The 18,804-nt window shown below is 31.4% G+C and overlaps 1 protein-coding gene across 1 annotated transcript in view; it reads right to left on the reverse strand.

Moving 5' to 3' along the window:
• Positions 1 to 77: 77 nt before the first annotated feature.
• The window catches only part of LOC125031874 (G protein-coupled receptor kinase 2-like), a 24,167-nt gene continuing 5,440 nt past the window's right edge, over positions 78 to 18,804 (reverse strand). The window contains exons 2-13 of the mRNA XM_047622863.1: positions 18,584 to 18,699; positions 12,204 to 12,281; positions 11,876 to 12,078; positions 11,267 to 11,471; positions 10,897 to 11,043; positions 6,767 to 6,941; positions 6,064 to 6,179; positions 5,855 to 5,947; positions 5,085 to 5,228; positions 2,514 to 2,651; positions 992 to 1,117; positions 78 to 654 (exon numbers count right to left, since the gene is read on the reverse strand). Coding sequence (XP_047478819.1) covers positions 643 to 654; positions 992 to 1,117; positions 2,514 to 2,651; positions 5,085 to 5,228; positions 5,855 to 5,947; positions 6,064 to 6,179; positions 6,767 to 6,941; positions 10,897 to 11,043; positions 11,267 to 11,471; positions 11,876 to 12,078; positions 12,204 to 12,281; positions 18,584 to 18,619 — 1,473 coding nt within the window. The 5' untranslated portion in view covers positions 18,620 to 18,699 and the 3' untranslated portion in view covers positions 78 to 642. The remainder of the gene's footprint in view (positions 655 to 991; positions 1,118 to 2,513; positions 2,652 to 5,084; positions 5,229 to 5,854; positions 5,948 to 6,063; positions 6,180 to 6,766; positions 6,942 to 10,896; positions 11,044 to 11,266; positions 11,472 to 11,875; positions 12,079 to 12,203; positions 12,282 to 18,583; positions 18,700 to 18,804) is intronic.

The following is an 18,804-nucleotide window of genomic DNA, read 5'->3' on the forward strand; positions in this document are numbered from 1 at the left end:
ATATGTAAATATAAATATATGTATGTATATATATGACTATACATATTTATATATACAGATACAGATACATATATATAAACATATACTTCTCAATTATTTATCAACTACTTAAAACATAGAAGTCTTGGGCTTTACTCAAAAAAATATAAAGATAATTGCTTAAAAGAAAATATAGTGAAATTCTCAAAAATTCTTAGTCATCTCTGACCTAAGATTCTTCAGTTTAAGAATTACTAGAAAAAAGCAGCAATATCACAAAAACTTAAAATAAAATAAAAAAAAGTCCTGTTAATAAAATAAACAATATACACACACATATATATACCCAAAATAAAATTTAGATTCTAGCTTTCCTTCCTAACAAAAACATCCTATCCATGGGCTCTCAAAATGTTAAGTCTAAGCTTATCATCTTCTAAATCACTTGGCACTAAGGGACAAAAATGGGTGGCATCTGTGCCTCTTCTCTGCGGCTGACTCGTGGAAGGCGAACCCCAGATGCCTCGAAGGTGATATTCAGGAAATGAAGATGAACCTCAGATGCTTTGGCGGGAATATGATGAACTCCCAATGATTGATTCTCTGCTTTGGATGTTCCTGGATGATGATGATGTTCTCTCATGCAAAACGGCAACCTCCTAGCTACCTCCGCCGCTGAAAGAAGGCAAGTCTGCTATCACTCAATGTCCCAAGAGGGAATAAACATACACTAAGGACTATACTTATCATTAAAATGGAGGGAGGAATACCATGACATTGATAGAATGTACAGTTATATCATCAAAGCCATGCTTATATGCAATCCATATCTGCAAGATCATCAGTGACATATATCCACACAAAAATATCACTGGGCCTATCACAAGGGTACAATAATTTCTTGATCTTTATACATCATACAGATTGCTATATATTCACAAAAATGTACAGAATAAAAGAATGCAAACCAGAACAGGTTGGATAGATGTCCCAATCCACACGTGCCACGTACCCGTCTTCTGAAAGGGAAGCAACTCTTGCTGTCCTCTGGCGGGGGCAGATCCAGTCTTAGATCATTACTGGGAGTGTTATTTGGCCCAAACACATTCAGTTCCTCAAAACACTTTGTTTCTATCATCTGCCACAAATCAAACAACTTATTAGTTAAAAAAAAGAAAGTTAAATAAATAAAGTCATAAAAGCAACACTTAAAACTAAAATCAAAATGACAAACAAATTTTAATAATACCAATACAATATACTAATAAAGAACCAAGAAATCAAATCAATCATAAAAAAAAAGTAATAAAGAAGAAAAAGGAACAGGTGAAACTCAAACTGAACAAAGTGAACCAAGTCTAGGCGGGATAATGTAAAGCAAAATAGAAAATACCATTAGAATAATCTAAAATAAATCATGTATCACAGAAATATATGAATCTTGTTAACAAATCAATCAACCAACAGAAAATTTCAAAAAGGAAACTTTAATACTAAAAAAAAATTAACACTAATACACTCTACTCCAACTAAAGCAATTTTCTACATCAGCATTCCTGCCGCAAACACTTAAAAGGAAAAAAACACATTCTCCTAAAATAGCACCGGGTATCTTGCTTTTTTGGTGCATTGGGCTGGTGCAATCTACCTCTAATCTCCAGTTAGTGAGACAGTTGTTTATGCATTTTTACTGAAACATTGCTCTATTGCATAATCTAATCTACTGCAATGTGGTGATGTAACAATGCTTATATATTTCAAATTTCTACCTTTCATTTTCTATAGATTCCAGATTTTTAACTTGAATGGTTCTCATGAAAAAAGAAAAGATAAAATCCTGACAACTTCAAGAAATATTTGTATAATACATACAGAGTCTTCGTATACAAAACATTAATGAATGGAACATGAACATTTTCGAGCGTATCAAATATTTGCTTAATAAAAATAAGAGGAGCCATTTTTTCCTCTAAAATACAGAAAGGATAAAGTGTACTGAAAAACTGACAAATCCCACTCTGTAAAAACAGACATAATGTTAGGGAAATCAGTAAGTAAATGCATATTTCGGTCTTCAAGAAATACGAGAAAACAAAACAAAAAAAAAAAAACATCTATGACAACACAAGAAGCATGAGTGGAAATTTATATATATGAATCCTGATAATCACATCAGCCAATTTCTGAACCATTTGTCTGATGCTCATTATTTTTTCCTCCTTTTCTTTATTTCCATCAAAGTCTACATTATCAATTAATCATGTTTACAAAATTATATTATTACCTTCAAATGAATACCGATAATCAAAATTTACGGTTAAATATAATAATAGTAATAACCAATTAATCATATATATCACCATCATATTTCCTTCACTAAGGAAGATGGTAAGACTTGTCAACTAAAATATCATCTAACAATAAGCACTAAAGTGGGAAAAATCTGACAACTCTAGCCTCATCAATAATCATGCAGAGGTACTATTATGCGATATACATACCGGTGTCCTATTACCAGACTCAAGCCCACTCACCTCCTGTTGCCATGGGATGGAAACTGAGCCAGTGTTAAACTTAGAGTAGAAGGAGTCATCTGTGGCATCCAGGTTTACCCCTTTCACTGTGCTAAATTGCTCGATGTCCAGTACATCCTTGGCATATACAGCATGTGGCTGGAAGGAAAAAATCTCAGGTTGGTTTCAGGTACGTCTCTTCCCTTCTGTTAACCCCTTCCCGACGGGTCACGCCTATAGGCGTGAAAACAAACTGCTCGAAAGATGGCGTGAAGCTGTACGCCGCGGCGGCGCGCCAAAGCGCTCCGAGGCCAAAGCGCTCCAAGGCAACGCTCAAAGTCAGAGTTTTTTTTAGTTTTCTACACCCGTCACCAAGGGGTTAACACAGTGCTTAATATCCACATACACACAAATATACATCACCCATATCTATCCATATTTATATGCTTTATCACTATCAAAGAACCAAAATAGAGTTGTAGTAGTTGACAGACAATTGTCATGTTGTCTTTTGAAAATCAGACAGTAACTGCTACACAATTTACATTTCTGTGAATGCTTAGTGACACATGAAATATGATTGCTATTAGTGTAATGAATTATGGTCTATATCCCAACTTGGGGTTGATTTACATCCCACTGTCTACGTGAACTAATTTAGAGAAATATTACAGTAATTCACCTAATATTCCTTGCTCACTTCTTACTGAGTTAATCATAATGAAAGTCATTTGTCAATATTAGTGTTTTCCTTTAACAAATATTTATTTCATGTATTGTTTTATTCTTTGACAACTTCTGCATTAATTTTTGTATTTTTTTCTCCTTACTGTACAAATTGTTTCACACAGTGAAATAAAAGTCAGTAGTATCCTTTACCTGCTCCCATCTGCCTCTCCACCCCAATAGATGAATATACAGATAGTACTCAGGGATAGTGTAGTATTGCATAAGCCATTCTTGCTTCCAAGCCTTGCTCTATTAATGTTCTGTCCACCCCTCTGATGTCGATTCATTTTTTCGTGCTTCTTTATGCTTTAACCCTTTCACGAAGAGTTACGTCTATAGACGTCAAAACAAACCGCAAGAAATGTGCCATGCGGCTGTACGCCGCGGTTGCGCACCAAAGCAGTACGAGGTGGTGATTCGCCTTAATGTACCGAACTCCCGCGCTCAAAGTCGGCGCGTTGCCATTGATCACCAGCCCGTTTTTTTTTATAGTTTTCTTCACCCGTCACAAAGGAGTTAACAATTTCAAGTGATAACTGGAAAACTTGTTGGATACAACTTTGCAGATGTGACATCAGTTCTCAGGCTTCAAATGACTTGCATTGTAATGACTCTACATAGTCAAAAATTACAGAAAATGGCCATAAAAATAGAGATTTTCTCTTAGCATACTCATGAAGTTACCTAAATTATTTTTTTATTCCTGCACAAATTACAAAAGGTTCACTAGCTAAATATAAGTTTAACTGATACACTTAATCTCTATCAAGTCAGGGCATTACTACTTCAAACAGCCCTTGCATTAATATTTTTTTTATTTATCTTGACAATACCAAATTTGTTGTAGCCAGTACAAGGCAGAGCTATAAAATTCTCATTGTCATCACTGTCATCTACCAGGCCCCTTTTCAACAAGGTGTTCTTTTTGTTTATTTTCCATCCACTACACGAAGAGGGTACTATGGCCTGTTCCAGATGGATAAAATTTTTCCCTCCCGCTGTCCAGTCATAAGATAATGCCCTTTTCAATATGCAACATCATATTCCTATCCTCGGCACATGTATCAAGCAGAGGAAGTTGCACCTGCCCCTCCTAAACATAGACTAACACTGATCAGTTGTTCCTAATTTCCTGCTTCACACTCCCAGCAAACCCCAGTTAGTGTTTTCCCCACTCCTTATCTACTTCTTCCATATTCAGCCAATGAGTGCTACAATGTATGTGCACATTACTAAAACTTTTACAAATGAAAAAAAGCAGAAAGGTATATTTCCCTTCTATTTTTTTTATACGCATATACTGTTTAGGAAAATACTACAATGCTAAATTATAGAGCAATTACATCAGAAATTCTACTCTCTGTTATTCATATATGAAAAAATGATAATAAGTAAAGTGTAATAAAAACTCTGATGGCTAAAATCTGATTGCTAAATTAAAACTTCTTTTCAAATTTTTGTTTATATTTCAAAAACTCAGTTGTAAATGGAGTGTCCTCAAATCCAAGGAACTTTATTAGTAAGAAACAACAAAAGCTCTTTTAAATAAAAAATATTGGCATATATTTACATCCATGGATGATGCAAACATTAAATGATAAATGTTAACAATTGAATGAGATCAATAAAAGCGAGAAAAAAAGTTATGGTCTATAAAACTACAAAATTCTCTAACAACAGTTCTTTTAAATTCATTACAGTAAGCCCTTTAAACCACACATATATTTTTTATCAATGAAATTATCACCAAGTTCTTTAAAGTATGCTTTAGAACAAATTCTTCAACATTCTTGCATGAGCTCCTTACTTCTGCTATCACAAAGCAACCAAAGACGTCAAGGCAAAAGAAACAGCTACACTTACATCTGGAACGAAGGGAGGATCGCAAATGCCAGCTTCTAATCTCTTCCAGTTGACATTGCGATAGAAGTCATGGCTCTTGACTTCAACAGCACCGTGTCGACCCCGATTGCATCCCAGTCGTTCTCGTGCATTCTTCTTGAGTAGCTGCAAAGATGATGTGAATGTGAATATTTAATACTGCTGAAAATTAAATAAATTCATAATTAAAATAATAAAGCACTAATAAACCAAACAATAACTCCTAAAATGCTCACATCACCAACTAATCCCTGGTCTGCCATTTATTGTGTACGATTTCAATCCACAATCTAGACTAACAGTTCTCAATGCATAGATTTTTTCTCTCTCCTTCTCTCTCACTTAAAAATCTCAAGACAAAGGTGACCCATTAACAAAAACACCAATCTAAATGAAATACTACACATATCAATGTGAAAATCTAAACCAAGTCTTTGATACACCATACTTTATTTTATTGGAAACAAAAATATTCACTCCAAAGATAATTACAGCATCAATCCAGGGTACAAAAGTCAATCATTCATTGTACTAAACTGATGCCTTTTGATCACTATTCTTATCATCATCGTAATTATCAACATTGATGTTTATAATAAAATTCATTATCACTAATTTCATTATAATTATTGTTTATAATTATAATTATAATTACTCATTATCATTTCATCCTCATGATCATCATCATCAATGCCATCACCACCATCAATGTCATCACCATCCTCAGTAAAACAATATCAATTACAACTCACCATTTGACATACAAACTTGGCCTCTTCCGAAAATTTATGGGAGTATGTTTCTTGCTGTTCTTTCACTCGGCGATCTACTTCTTCCCGTTTCACCTGTGGATCAACATCAATCAGTATAGAGCAGCCAAAACATCAAATTTACACACACAAGCAATCACAAGCTAGTCTCTTCCTCTCTCACTACATGTCGAACACATTATGGAACATACCTTTTCTTTACGGGCTCGGAAGGGAGCTTGTCCTTCAATCATTTCGTATATTAGGCATCCAAAGCTAAACCAGTCTGGGGAAAATGTGTATTTCTCATTGTCTATCACTTCAGGAGCTGAAAGAAAAACAAAAAAAATATGGTATTATAGAAATTCTCAACATCTTCAGAGAAGGAGATTAGCCCTCAACTTCTAAAAACTGCAAGCCCTCTACTTTGCATCAATAAGTGCAAAGTTAAAGAAATCAGAGTTATCCCTCACAGGTCCTACTTACTTGTAGCACCAAGAAAACTTAAACTCTTAAGCACAAGATCACATTTGTGTACACATGAATGCTTATGTGCATGAGAATGGGGATAAGTTATCGTAAACATAGTTGTAAACTCACAAAGACAAAATTGTATTTCAATCATAGGTCATATATACATATATATAATATATATGCATATATATAAATATATATATACATATATAATATATATAATATATATAATATATATAATATATATAATATATATAATATATATAATATATATAATATATATAATATATATATATACACATGTAAAATATATATATATATATATATATATATATATATATATATATATATATGTTATATATATATAAAACAAGATTTGTTAAAGATACTAATAATCACAAACAAATAGTTTTAAAACATAATAACAATGACGTCACTCACCCATGTAGCCAACTGTCCCAACGCGTCCACGCACCATCTCCCCTTCTGGAATCTGCACAGCTAAGCCAAGGTCAGATATTCGAACATGGCCGTGATCATCCAACAAAATGTTTTCCGGCTTGCAGTCTCTATACACAATACCCTGCATGTGTAAGTGGCCCAGTCCACACAATACCTGGATAAATCAAACGGAAGTCAAAATGAAAATATGGATCAGAATATCATACTAACATAATTCTTGCTATTCCATAATGTAGAAGAGATGTTTTTAAATTGATTATCTTAAGAGTCCCATTTAATTTTGCCCAAGTCTATTCTCCAGTAATAATATAAACTCATACCTGAATAATCCTCATCGACAAATGAATTTAATCTGATAAGCAGTTTTGACTAATCGTATACCTAGCAAGTATATGATTTCCAGAATGACTCAAAACCAGGTGGTTGGTCAACGTTCCAATTATGTTTGACACAAAATAAACCAATATATCATCTGATCTACATCCTTTTTCAGATGAAATTTGTTTTATAGATTACAGATAGGAGAAGCTGAGGAGTGGCAGAGGAAGTTTAGCGTAAGATCCTGTCAGTCTGAGTCAGAAACTTGTATGCCCAGCAATAGATACAAAGATAATTTAGCCAAGCAGGCAGAGAGGAATAGAGCAAAAAGATGAAAAAATTGAAAGGGAAAGAGAAACAAAAGGTTACTACTTTTTATGAAAAATTATCTGAAACTGAAAAAAAAGGATGTCTTCCACAATATTCTTATTTAATGAAATAAAACTGGACTTATTTTCAAAACTAAAAAAATGTGATTTGAGATAAAGAAATTAGTTGCCTTCAAAAACATCTCACAACAGATTAAAGTATTCTTAAATATTTTTGTTGTTATACAGTAACCATTATAACTTGTGAAAAATGTAAGCCAAGCCTAAATAAGACTGGTATCCTATTATCTTATCTTTTTCTTTTTCATTTCATTGTCAAAAAAATGCAAAATGAGCAAGCCCAGTAGAAAAAAATAATACAAAACAAGATTGTGTTTTGAAATTCTCATACTTGTATCAACATCTGACTATTTTTCAATGAAATTACATCTATACAAAATTTTGATGCTGAAAATTTGATTATCCTTATATTTTTTTACCTACAATAACAAATGTATGGTAATTTAGTATATAAAAAAAAATGTATTAAGGGCAAAAGAGCACACATAGTCTGGCTAGATGACCACTGAACAAGCACCTATCAACACAGAACTGCTGTTATGTTACTTTACCTATAACTGGGAATATGATGTTAGTAATTCCTCAATTAAAAAATTAGGACCCTATCAAAAACTAATACTTTAGTAAGACTAAATGACTTTAAGATGATATTACTGATTTTGCAATGATCCTGAAGAAGATATAGCTCAGGGGTACTTAATACCAAAACTACGGGAATAAAATATGACATATCTGTGAGAAAGCAATCTGTTCCTTAAAATCTATCAAAGTTTTAATAAAATAAACAGAAAAAAATGTCTTTAAGTATGGTGGACATGTTCTAGGTGAAGTATTCAGAATTTATAGTGCTTGTAGAGTTATGCACAACTGTAAACACTTTGGGAGTATGGCTAAGGGCTCCCACTATTATTTTAGAACAGCATCACTAGAAGCATTGTCAATAGTTTTCAAGCCAGTTAGTGGTAGCAGTAAATATTTCTTTATTATTATTATGATTTTTTTCATAATGAGCCATAGCATCATTGTTCCTCTAACTGTCCCTACCATCACTGTTAGGAGGATATGTTCATTTCCACACTAGCTCATGTGTGCTTGCTCACTCACATGGCTGCTTGTTTTTGCTCACGCATCTGCTTGTTCTCTCACTCTCTTTCTGTCACGGTCATACTTCATACCAATTTGCCAGGTAGCATCTTTATTTCTGTCATGCTTATGCGCTATTATACAAATGAAATGTGACTCCAAAGGTGTTCTCGGACCAACTGCCCAAAAATAGTTATCAAATGTTTTGTTAATAGTTTACACTTTCATCGACAAAATAAGTATCAATATGTTTTATGTTAATCACAAGACTATAGTGCGTTAACATGAACATATCAAGGTTTATGTTATAAATGAAAGTTCATTTCTGCACAAATGCAAAATAATAGGACTGCTACTGGTAAATCAGTACTTAACCCATTGGATCAGGATGCTTTACTGCCTGCACATGGCCCTAAATGTGGGTATTAGGCTTACATGGGCAGCCACTCTGACGGGTGTGCAGACTTTAGGCTGGGCACACAAATATTTGTAAGCAGTGAGAAGATGCCATGCCTCTCTTTTGCAATGTTAATTTCTTTTTCTGCATAACTGTTTTTAGCTTTTTTGCCATGCAGATGACAGTGTGATATATATAGCATGTAGAGTTTATTAATTTGATCTGTTGCCATCACTGTTGTGGATCAAGCCACAATGTTTTCTCTTTTAACCCCTTCCCAATGGGTCACGCCTATAGGCGTCATAACAATACGCTTGAAATGTGGCGTGCGGCTGTCCGCGGCGGCGGCGCGCCAAAGCACTCCAAGGCAGTGATTCGGCTTGATGTACCGAATTCACGCGCTCAAAGTCGGCGCATTGCCGTGGTTCGCCAGAGCCAGAATTTAGGATGGGGCTCTTGTAGTACTTCCATCAGTAAATAAGGATGGAATGTGCCACTCAAGAGCTATAGCTGGAAGAGCAGAAGCTACAGGGAGGACACTATTCCCATGCTCAGGATCCTATTCTTGCCTGCCGTGAACAGCAGCGCAGGTTGTATTACATAAAACTGAATAGTGAGAAGGTATCTAGTTTGCACAAGGAGAACAGTCTATTACCATCTTGTTACAGCATATCTAATTACAAATACAGACCTTGGAAAATGGCAAAAAAGCAAAATATGCTGATGCAGATAAAGAGAAACCATTGCAAAGGTGAGGCAATGAGTTTTGACACTGCATGTTGGCTAGACCTACAAGCCACACACCTGAGAGAGTCACCAATCAAGTAAGCCTAATACCTGGATTTTGGGCTGATCCAATAAGTAAAGAGACAGGGATAAACTGCATAAAAGCCCATTTATCCGTAAGTTGTGACATGCAGCTCTGGGATTCCAATAGCAAAGCCCTGACAGAGTTTATGCTGGCTTGCTGTACTCTAATTACAGTCTTGGAAGTGATGCAGCATAAACAAGAGCTAGTTTTATATATTCCCAGTCTACTGAGGAATTAAGTTGTAAGATTTGGACAATGAAGGACTCCGATACTTCCCGAGACTCGATTTCAAAACTTGTAGGTAACTTCAGGATCATATCTCCCTACAAGTGGTTAAGTGTGAGAAGAAGTTGTATTTAAGTCTAACACTAGTTCTTCATTTCAATATAGAACAATAACAGTATTTCACAAACAAAATTTCTTTTACACAAGCATCACACAAATGTATCTTAAACCTATGGTGATAGTTAAATGAATACACAACTTTCCAGCACTTGAGACAAAAACTAGGTTTTAACCCTATAGCTCCTGAACTGCCACACCCAGAGCTAAAATAAGAACACAAGAGTTCAGGGTGCACAACTTGGAGCTGGCTTACCACGCATGACACGTATCCTTGACAACCAACATTCAGCTTTGGCTTGTTAACGCAAGAATAGATGCAAACCATCAATAATGGGATAATCTTGCTAAACCCATTCAAATTTTACTGTGCATTGGTATGATAAAACATAAATGCATTCTCCTGGTTAACAGCCTTTCTTCAATATAACAACTGATTTCTTCAATATAACAAATAAATATTTTGATTCTCACTGTTGCAAAGTCATACAATTCAGAATAGCTAACTACAATAATTTTAGCAGAGAGAAATTTACTTTTTTTTTTTTTTTTTTTTTTTTTTTTACTAAAAATGCAATGTAAAAAAAAAATTATTCCAAGAACATATTGTGACTAGATAAAATACTTGGCACCAACCCATCAAGTGCATCAGCATTAATCCTTACTAGTTATGCATAATAAAGAAACCTAAAAACAATTAACTGAACACCTGCCAGGCTTTGATAAAATTTAGTCCTTATAGCCTATCAATGACAATAACTAAACAAACCTCAGCTGCATGGAACGCTGCTCTCTCCTGATCGAAGCCTGGGTCGCCCCCCATGTTGTAGATGTGGAATTTGAGGTCGCCGCCATTCATTATTGTAAGGACGAGGCATAAAGAGTCTTTCGTTTCATAAGCGTAGGCTAAACTAACCTGTAAAGCAAATTGTAGTTTATTGTAATTATATTCCGAAAGATTTATTACAGTAAAATACTTGCTTTGTAAGGCATCTTCAGCTATCTGTCCATTAAAAAGAAACAATGGCTACAAAAATACAAGCCAAATTTTCTTACACACAAGTAATGCAAGTAGTATGACTTAAATGACAAATAACAATATTCAAATTACTATATGAACAAGATCAATTCATACTTACAACAAATCTGGAATTAATCTTCTGAAGAATTTGCTTCTCTATAAGCACCATTGCTTCTCCTTTTCGCTTCTTTATTCTCTTCTTCTCTAATTTCTTGCACGCATACATCTTCCCTGTTGCTCTTACTTGACACGCACACACCTCCCCAAAGCCTCCCTTCCCAAGTACCCTGTACATTCTGAAGGTCTTGTAGGTTACTGGTTGACTGAAAAGATATTTTGGAGGCAAATGAATACGATTAATCCACTAGTGATGGTATTAGAAATCTCTCAGTGTCATAGACTCCAGTGACACCTAAGTGTTTGCAAAAATTTGTTAATGTTACTGGTTTACTGCCATGATAAATCTAAGAGCCATTAAAAATTACAGAAGTATGTTTCACATGATTCATATGACCATAAAACCTTTTGTGACCTATACACCTAAAGATCAGAACTTCTAGACAACACAACATAAGCCATTCCTTGATACAGCAAATACTAGGAATTCATCCAGCCTACTTTTATATCTTCATCAAATAATCTAAAGAGATCAACTTATTATCAATATCACCAAAAGGATGTCCCTTTTCTTTTAGGGTGCGGGGGTGGCACTTGCTTGAACTTTTACCTTTCTAGCCATTTCCATTGTAGATATCTGTGGAAGTACATGGAAGCCTCAAATTCCTTGAAAGGTTCATTAGCCAGGAAGAGCTTTACGTCGGCCACGCATCCTTGGAAGAGGTCCTTCTCCGCTGTGTCTCTGCTCAGGTTCTCCTTGCATGTTTCCACTAAGGACTCGTTCAAGATTCCCAAAATCTGCCATTCCATAAACTGAAAGAGAAGAAAAAAAGTAAAGTGTAATTTGAAAAAAATGAAACTCACAACAATCTGAACACTGAATATATTATTTCACATAGTAAATTCTATATATCATCTTCAAATATCTAAGGACTTACAGCTTTTTGAAGATATTTGTTAAATATGGTATGTGCAGCCTCTTGTCTCTTCTCATCTAATTCTACTTGGTACTGTTCCTGTAGACACAAAGATATAACAAATGAGACAAACAGCACAATCACAATGATTTGTTTTTGCCCCACTAAATCCCACTTTAAAAATGTTTCCTACTACACAAACAATTATGTGCATTTTCTTTTTAAAATGGTAAAAATACCCTATATATGATTCATACACCTCTTATCTGTCAAAATAAAAAAAATAACAAATAAATATCAAATTAGCAATAAGCAAAATAAACCTATAAAGAAAAAGTGTGTTGTGTTCGTGTGCGTTTGAGTGTGCGGGACCGTGTGTATGTATGTGCATGCACATGCATTACCCTGCAAGTGTGTGCCTTTCCCTGCAACTGTGTGTGTTTGCCTATGTACTTTTGTCTGCAAGTGTGCATTTGCCTGCAGGTATGTGTTTGCCTGCAAGTGTGCATTTGCCTGCAGGTATGTGTTTGCCTGCAAGTTTGTGAATTTGGCTGCAAGTGTGTGCTTGCCAGCAATTGCATGTGCTTTGCCTGCAATTATATGAGCTTGCCTGAAAGAATGTGTGCATGCTTGCAAGAGTGTGTTTGCCTGCAAGTGTGTGTGTTTGCCTGCAAGTGTGTGTGTTTGTCTGAAAGCGTGTGTGTTTGCCTGCAAGTGTGTGTGTTTGCCAGCAAGTGTATGTGCTTGCTCACAAGAGTGAGTGTTTGCCCGCAGGAGTGTGTTTGACTGCAAGTGTGTGCTCACCTGCAAGTGTAATGTGCTTGCCTGCAGGTGTGTGTAATTATCTGCAAGTGTGTGAACTTGCCTGCAAGAGTGTATTTGCCTCCATGTGTGTCCATTTGACTCATAAACAAATGAATCATAATATATATGTATGTGCATGAACCACTATAATTTCATCAAGTCTTTTCACACACCCTCCTGTAATTTACTGCGATAGCTCTGACGGTTAAATTAGCATGCATGTTTGTTTCTCCAAGAGAAGAGATTATGGAGCCTCCCACTTGAGGCTTGGTCAAGTAGGTGGCAATTTACAACTGTGTATATTTTGAAGATATTCAAGGAGAGACTCAAGGATTTGTTTTTCTGTAAAGAAAAATCTAAAATGCTTAGATGTTGATATGATTTCTGACATTAATTGGGGGAAACTCTATGGGTATGAACTGTGATACTATCATTTTCATACCTGTAAATACCAAAGAAAGAAATATTTTCAAATTGCTAACCATTACAAAATCATCATTTGGTATAGATACAAGAAAATATTCCTGAAAATATACATATCAAACATTCTCTCTCTCTCTCTCTCTCTCTCTCTCTCTCTCTCTCTCTCTCTCTCTCTCTCTCTCTCTCTCTCTCTCTCTCTCTCTCTCTCTCTTTCTCTTTCTCTTTCTCTTTCTCTTTCTCTTTCTCTTTCTCTTTCTCTCTCTCTCTCTCTCTCTCTCATACTCACTCACTCACTCACTCACTCACTCACTCACTCACTCACTCACTCACTCACTCACTCACTCACTCACTCACTTACTGACTCACTTACTCACTTACTCACTCACATACTCACTCACATACTCACTCACATACTCACTCACATACTCACTCACATACTCACTCACATACTCACTCACATACTCACTCACATACTCACTCACATACTCACTCACATACTCACTCACATACTCACTCACATACTCACTCACATACTCACTCACATACTCACTCACATACTCACTCACATACTCACTCACATACTTACATACTCACTCACATACTTACATACTCACTCACATACTTACATACTCACTCACATACTTACATACTCACTCACATACTTACATACTCACTCACATACTTACATACTCACTCACATACTTACATACTCACTCACATGCTCACTCGCTCACTCACATGCTCACTCGCTCACTCAGTCACATGCTTACTCACTCACTCACTCACTCACATACTCACTCACATGCTTACTCACTCATTCACTCACATACTCACATGCCCATGCACTCACTCACATACTCACTCACTAACATATTCACTCACTTACTCACATACATACTCATGTGTGTCTGTGTCTGTGTGTGTCTGTGTCTGTGTCTGTGTCTGTGTCTGTGTCTGTGTCTGTGTCTGTGTCTGTGTCTGTGTCTGTGTGTGTGTGTGTGTGTGTGTGTGTGTGTGTGTGTGTGTGTGTGTGTGTGTGTGTGTGTGTGTGTGTGTGTGTGTGTGTGTAGGTATATATATATGTTGGTATACATTTATGTATATTATATATATATATATATATATATATATATATATATTATACACATAATATATATACATACATATATATATAAATATATATACATATAAATACACATGTGACATATACATATATAAATATATACATATAAATATACATGTAACATAAACATATAAATATAAATATAAATATAAATATAAATATAAATATAAATATAAATATAAATATAAATATAAATATAAATATAAATATACATATAAATATACATACATATTTACAAATATACAGATGTATATACATATGGATATAAACATATAACCATGTATATATATCTGTATATTTGTAAATATGTATGTATATGTAGATATATTATATATACAATATATAATATAATATAATATAATATAATATAATATAATATAATATAATATAATATATATACACATACATATATATATACACATACATATACAAATATATACATTTACATATATACATATACATATATATACACATACATATATATACACATAATATATACATATACATATATATACACATACATATATATACACATACATATATATACATGTACATATATATACACATACATATATATACATATACACATAAGTACATATACTTATATACTATATATACATACATATATATGTATACATGCATATATATATCCAAATGTATATATGCATATATATGCATACATATATATACATATATATACAAATACATATACATATACATATATATACATATACATATATACATATACATATATATACATATACATATATATACATATAACTATACATTACATAGAGAAATTCATATATATATCATACATGCACATATATACATGTATATATATATATATATATATACATGCATATATAACCAAATGTATATATGCATATAGATGCATACATACATATACATATATATATGCATAAACATATATATATACATATATTTATGCATATACATATATATATACATATATTTATGCATATACATATATATATACATATATTTATGCATATACATATATATACATATATTTATGCATATACATATATATATATACATATACATATAAACATATACATATACATATATATACATATATATATACATATAAATATATATACATATATACATATAAATATATATACATATATACATATACATATACATATATATATATATTATACATATATATACATATAACTATACATTACATAGATATATTCATATATATATCATACAAGCACATACATACATGTATATCTATATACATATATATACATATATACATATAAATACTTATATATACATATATATACTTATGTGTATATATATAAATATATATACTTATGTGTATATATATACATATATACATACATGATATATATACATATACGATATATACATATATATATAATAATATAATATATATATAAATATATAGATATACATAGATATAGATATAGATATATAGATACATATTTCTATATAAATATAATCATATATAAATATATATACATATATTTATATATTGATATATTTACATATATTTACACACATATATGTATATATAGAGAGAGATGTAATATATGGATATATGTATATATATAATATCAATATATATATAAATATATATAAATATATATATATATATATATATATATATATATATATATATATATATCACATGTATATATATCTATATATAGATATATATGTATTTATATAATATATATGTATATATATACATATGTATTTGACCAGTTTTGATTATATTATGTAAGATATTATTGAAATCATTCAAATACATCTGTGTATATGTGTATTTATACGTGTATATATATATATATATATATATATATATATATATATATATATATATTTATATATGTACATACATATATTCATATATATACATACATATATTCATATATATACATACATATATACATATATAGACATATATACATAGATATAGACATAGATATATACATATCCATATATATTCATACATATAATAGATACACATTTTACATATATAAATACATAAATATCTATCAATATACATACATAAACATATCAATATATATATATATAAAAACATACTTATAAATACATGAATATATATAAATACATATATATATACATGTATATAAATATATACATATACATACATATATATATATATACATGTATATAAATATATACATATACATATATATATAAAAATATACATACATACAAATATATATACATACATACATATTTTTATATATATATATATATATATATATATATATGTATGTATGTCTATATATATATGTATGTCTATATGTATATGTACATATGTAGATATATGTATATATATTTATGAAGATATATGCATATATACATATGTATATACATGTACGTGTATATAAATATATATGCATGTAAATATATAGATATATGTATATGTACATATATACATGTGTATATATGGGTGTATATATGTGTATGTGAAAAGGAAAACAGCTACAGTAAGAAATGAAAATAAATTGAGGATACATTACATCCATTTCGGTATATCATATGTTTGAAGAATAATTCATGAAGAGTTTGAAACGTCCCTATTTATTTTCATTTCTTACTGTGGCTGTTTCCCTTTTCATCTTTGTGTACACATTACTGTGTTTGTGCTTGTGTCATATATGTATATATACATATATATATGTAGATATATGTGTATATATATATATATATTTATGTATATACATGTATATATACACACATATATGTATACACGTTTATATATCTTTCTATACATATATTTGTATATATATAAATATAAATATATATAAATATAACTAAATATACACACATATAAATATATGTAAATATATAAATATATATATATATATATATTTACATTTATATACATATATATGTCTATATATATGTATGTAAGTGTATACATATACATATTTATGTGTATATATATATATTCATATAATATATATGTATACATATATGTATATACATTTATATATATATGTATACTTATATGTATATATATTTATATATATATATATATGAATACATATATGTATATATATTTATATATGTCTACATATATGTATATATATTCATATATATATGTATATATCTACACGTATATAGTTATATACAAACATATCTACATTATATATCTATAGATATGTATATAAGATACATATATATGTATATAAATATATATGCATATGTTTATACATATATACATATATACATATTTATCCATATATATACATATACATATATATATGCATTTACATACACATATACATATATACATATACATATATACATACATATATATATACATTCATATAATCATATACATATACATATATATTTATATATATTTATATATATATATATATATATACACAAGAAACATGCAAATAAAAAAGTATGATATATACAAATCTAAAAACACATTCTCTAACTTTTATCTGGGAAGATAAAAGTAACATCTTATTTTCTCATGCTAAAATTTGTTGTTTGTACATTAAGATAAATTCACCTTTCTGTGAGGACTAAAACAAAATTAAAAACAAAACCTTAGAAATGTACTCCAATTAAGGTCAAGCTATCAACATACAAATATCAATTAATCATAAATAAAAAAAAAAATAACTGAACAAATTTCAAACTACAAATGAAACATGAGTAAATATTTCTGTTCCTTCCCTAATATCTCTAATTTTCTATTAGCTAAACCCATGATCTCTCCTTTCATGTTATATGATTTGAAAGCACTTTAGTTGAGTAAGGTAGAATTCACTAACTCTTCATCAACTTCAGCACTCCATAACACAAAAGACTGTGTCCAGGGTCTAAATAAAAGCTTGGGTTCAAGTTATCTCTAAAAATACTTTTGTATATAAACTTTATCAACATTTCCACACAAAATGGTTGTAAATACTCAGTAAGCATTACTTCGACCTCTCTAAGATCAAACAACATAAAACTCTAGCCTATGCCTAAGATACAGAGGGGCAGCAGGACTTACAACATCATCTAGGAATTTATTGTACTTGTGGTACATTGGCTTTACACATTCACAAAACTGCCTAAATAGCAGTCTTCCTATAGGCTGTTGGTCCACTACATAGCTGTATCTTACATCTGGAAGAAAATAAAAAGTATTAATACATACACAAGCAAAGCATACAATTGTCTCAGTACCAAGAGTCACTTTATGGATCATCATAATATTTACCAAAGCATACT

The sequence above is a fragment of the Penaeus chinensis genome, chromosome 13, assembly GCF_019202785.1.
Source record: "Penaeus chinensis breed Huanghai No. 1 chromosome 13, ASM1920278v2, whole genome shotgun sequence".
Taxonomy (NCBI): Eukaryota; Metazoa; Arthropoda; class Malacostraca; order Decapoda; family Penaeidae; genus Penaeus; species Penaeus chinensis.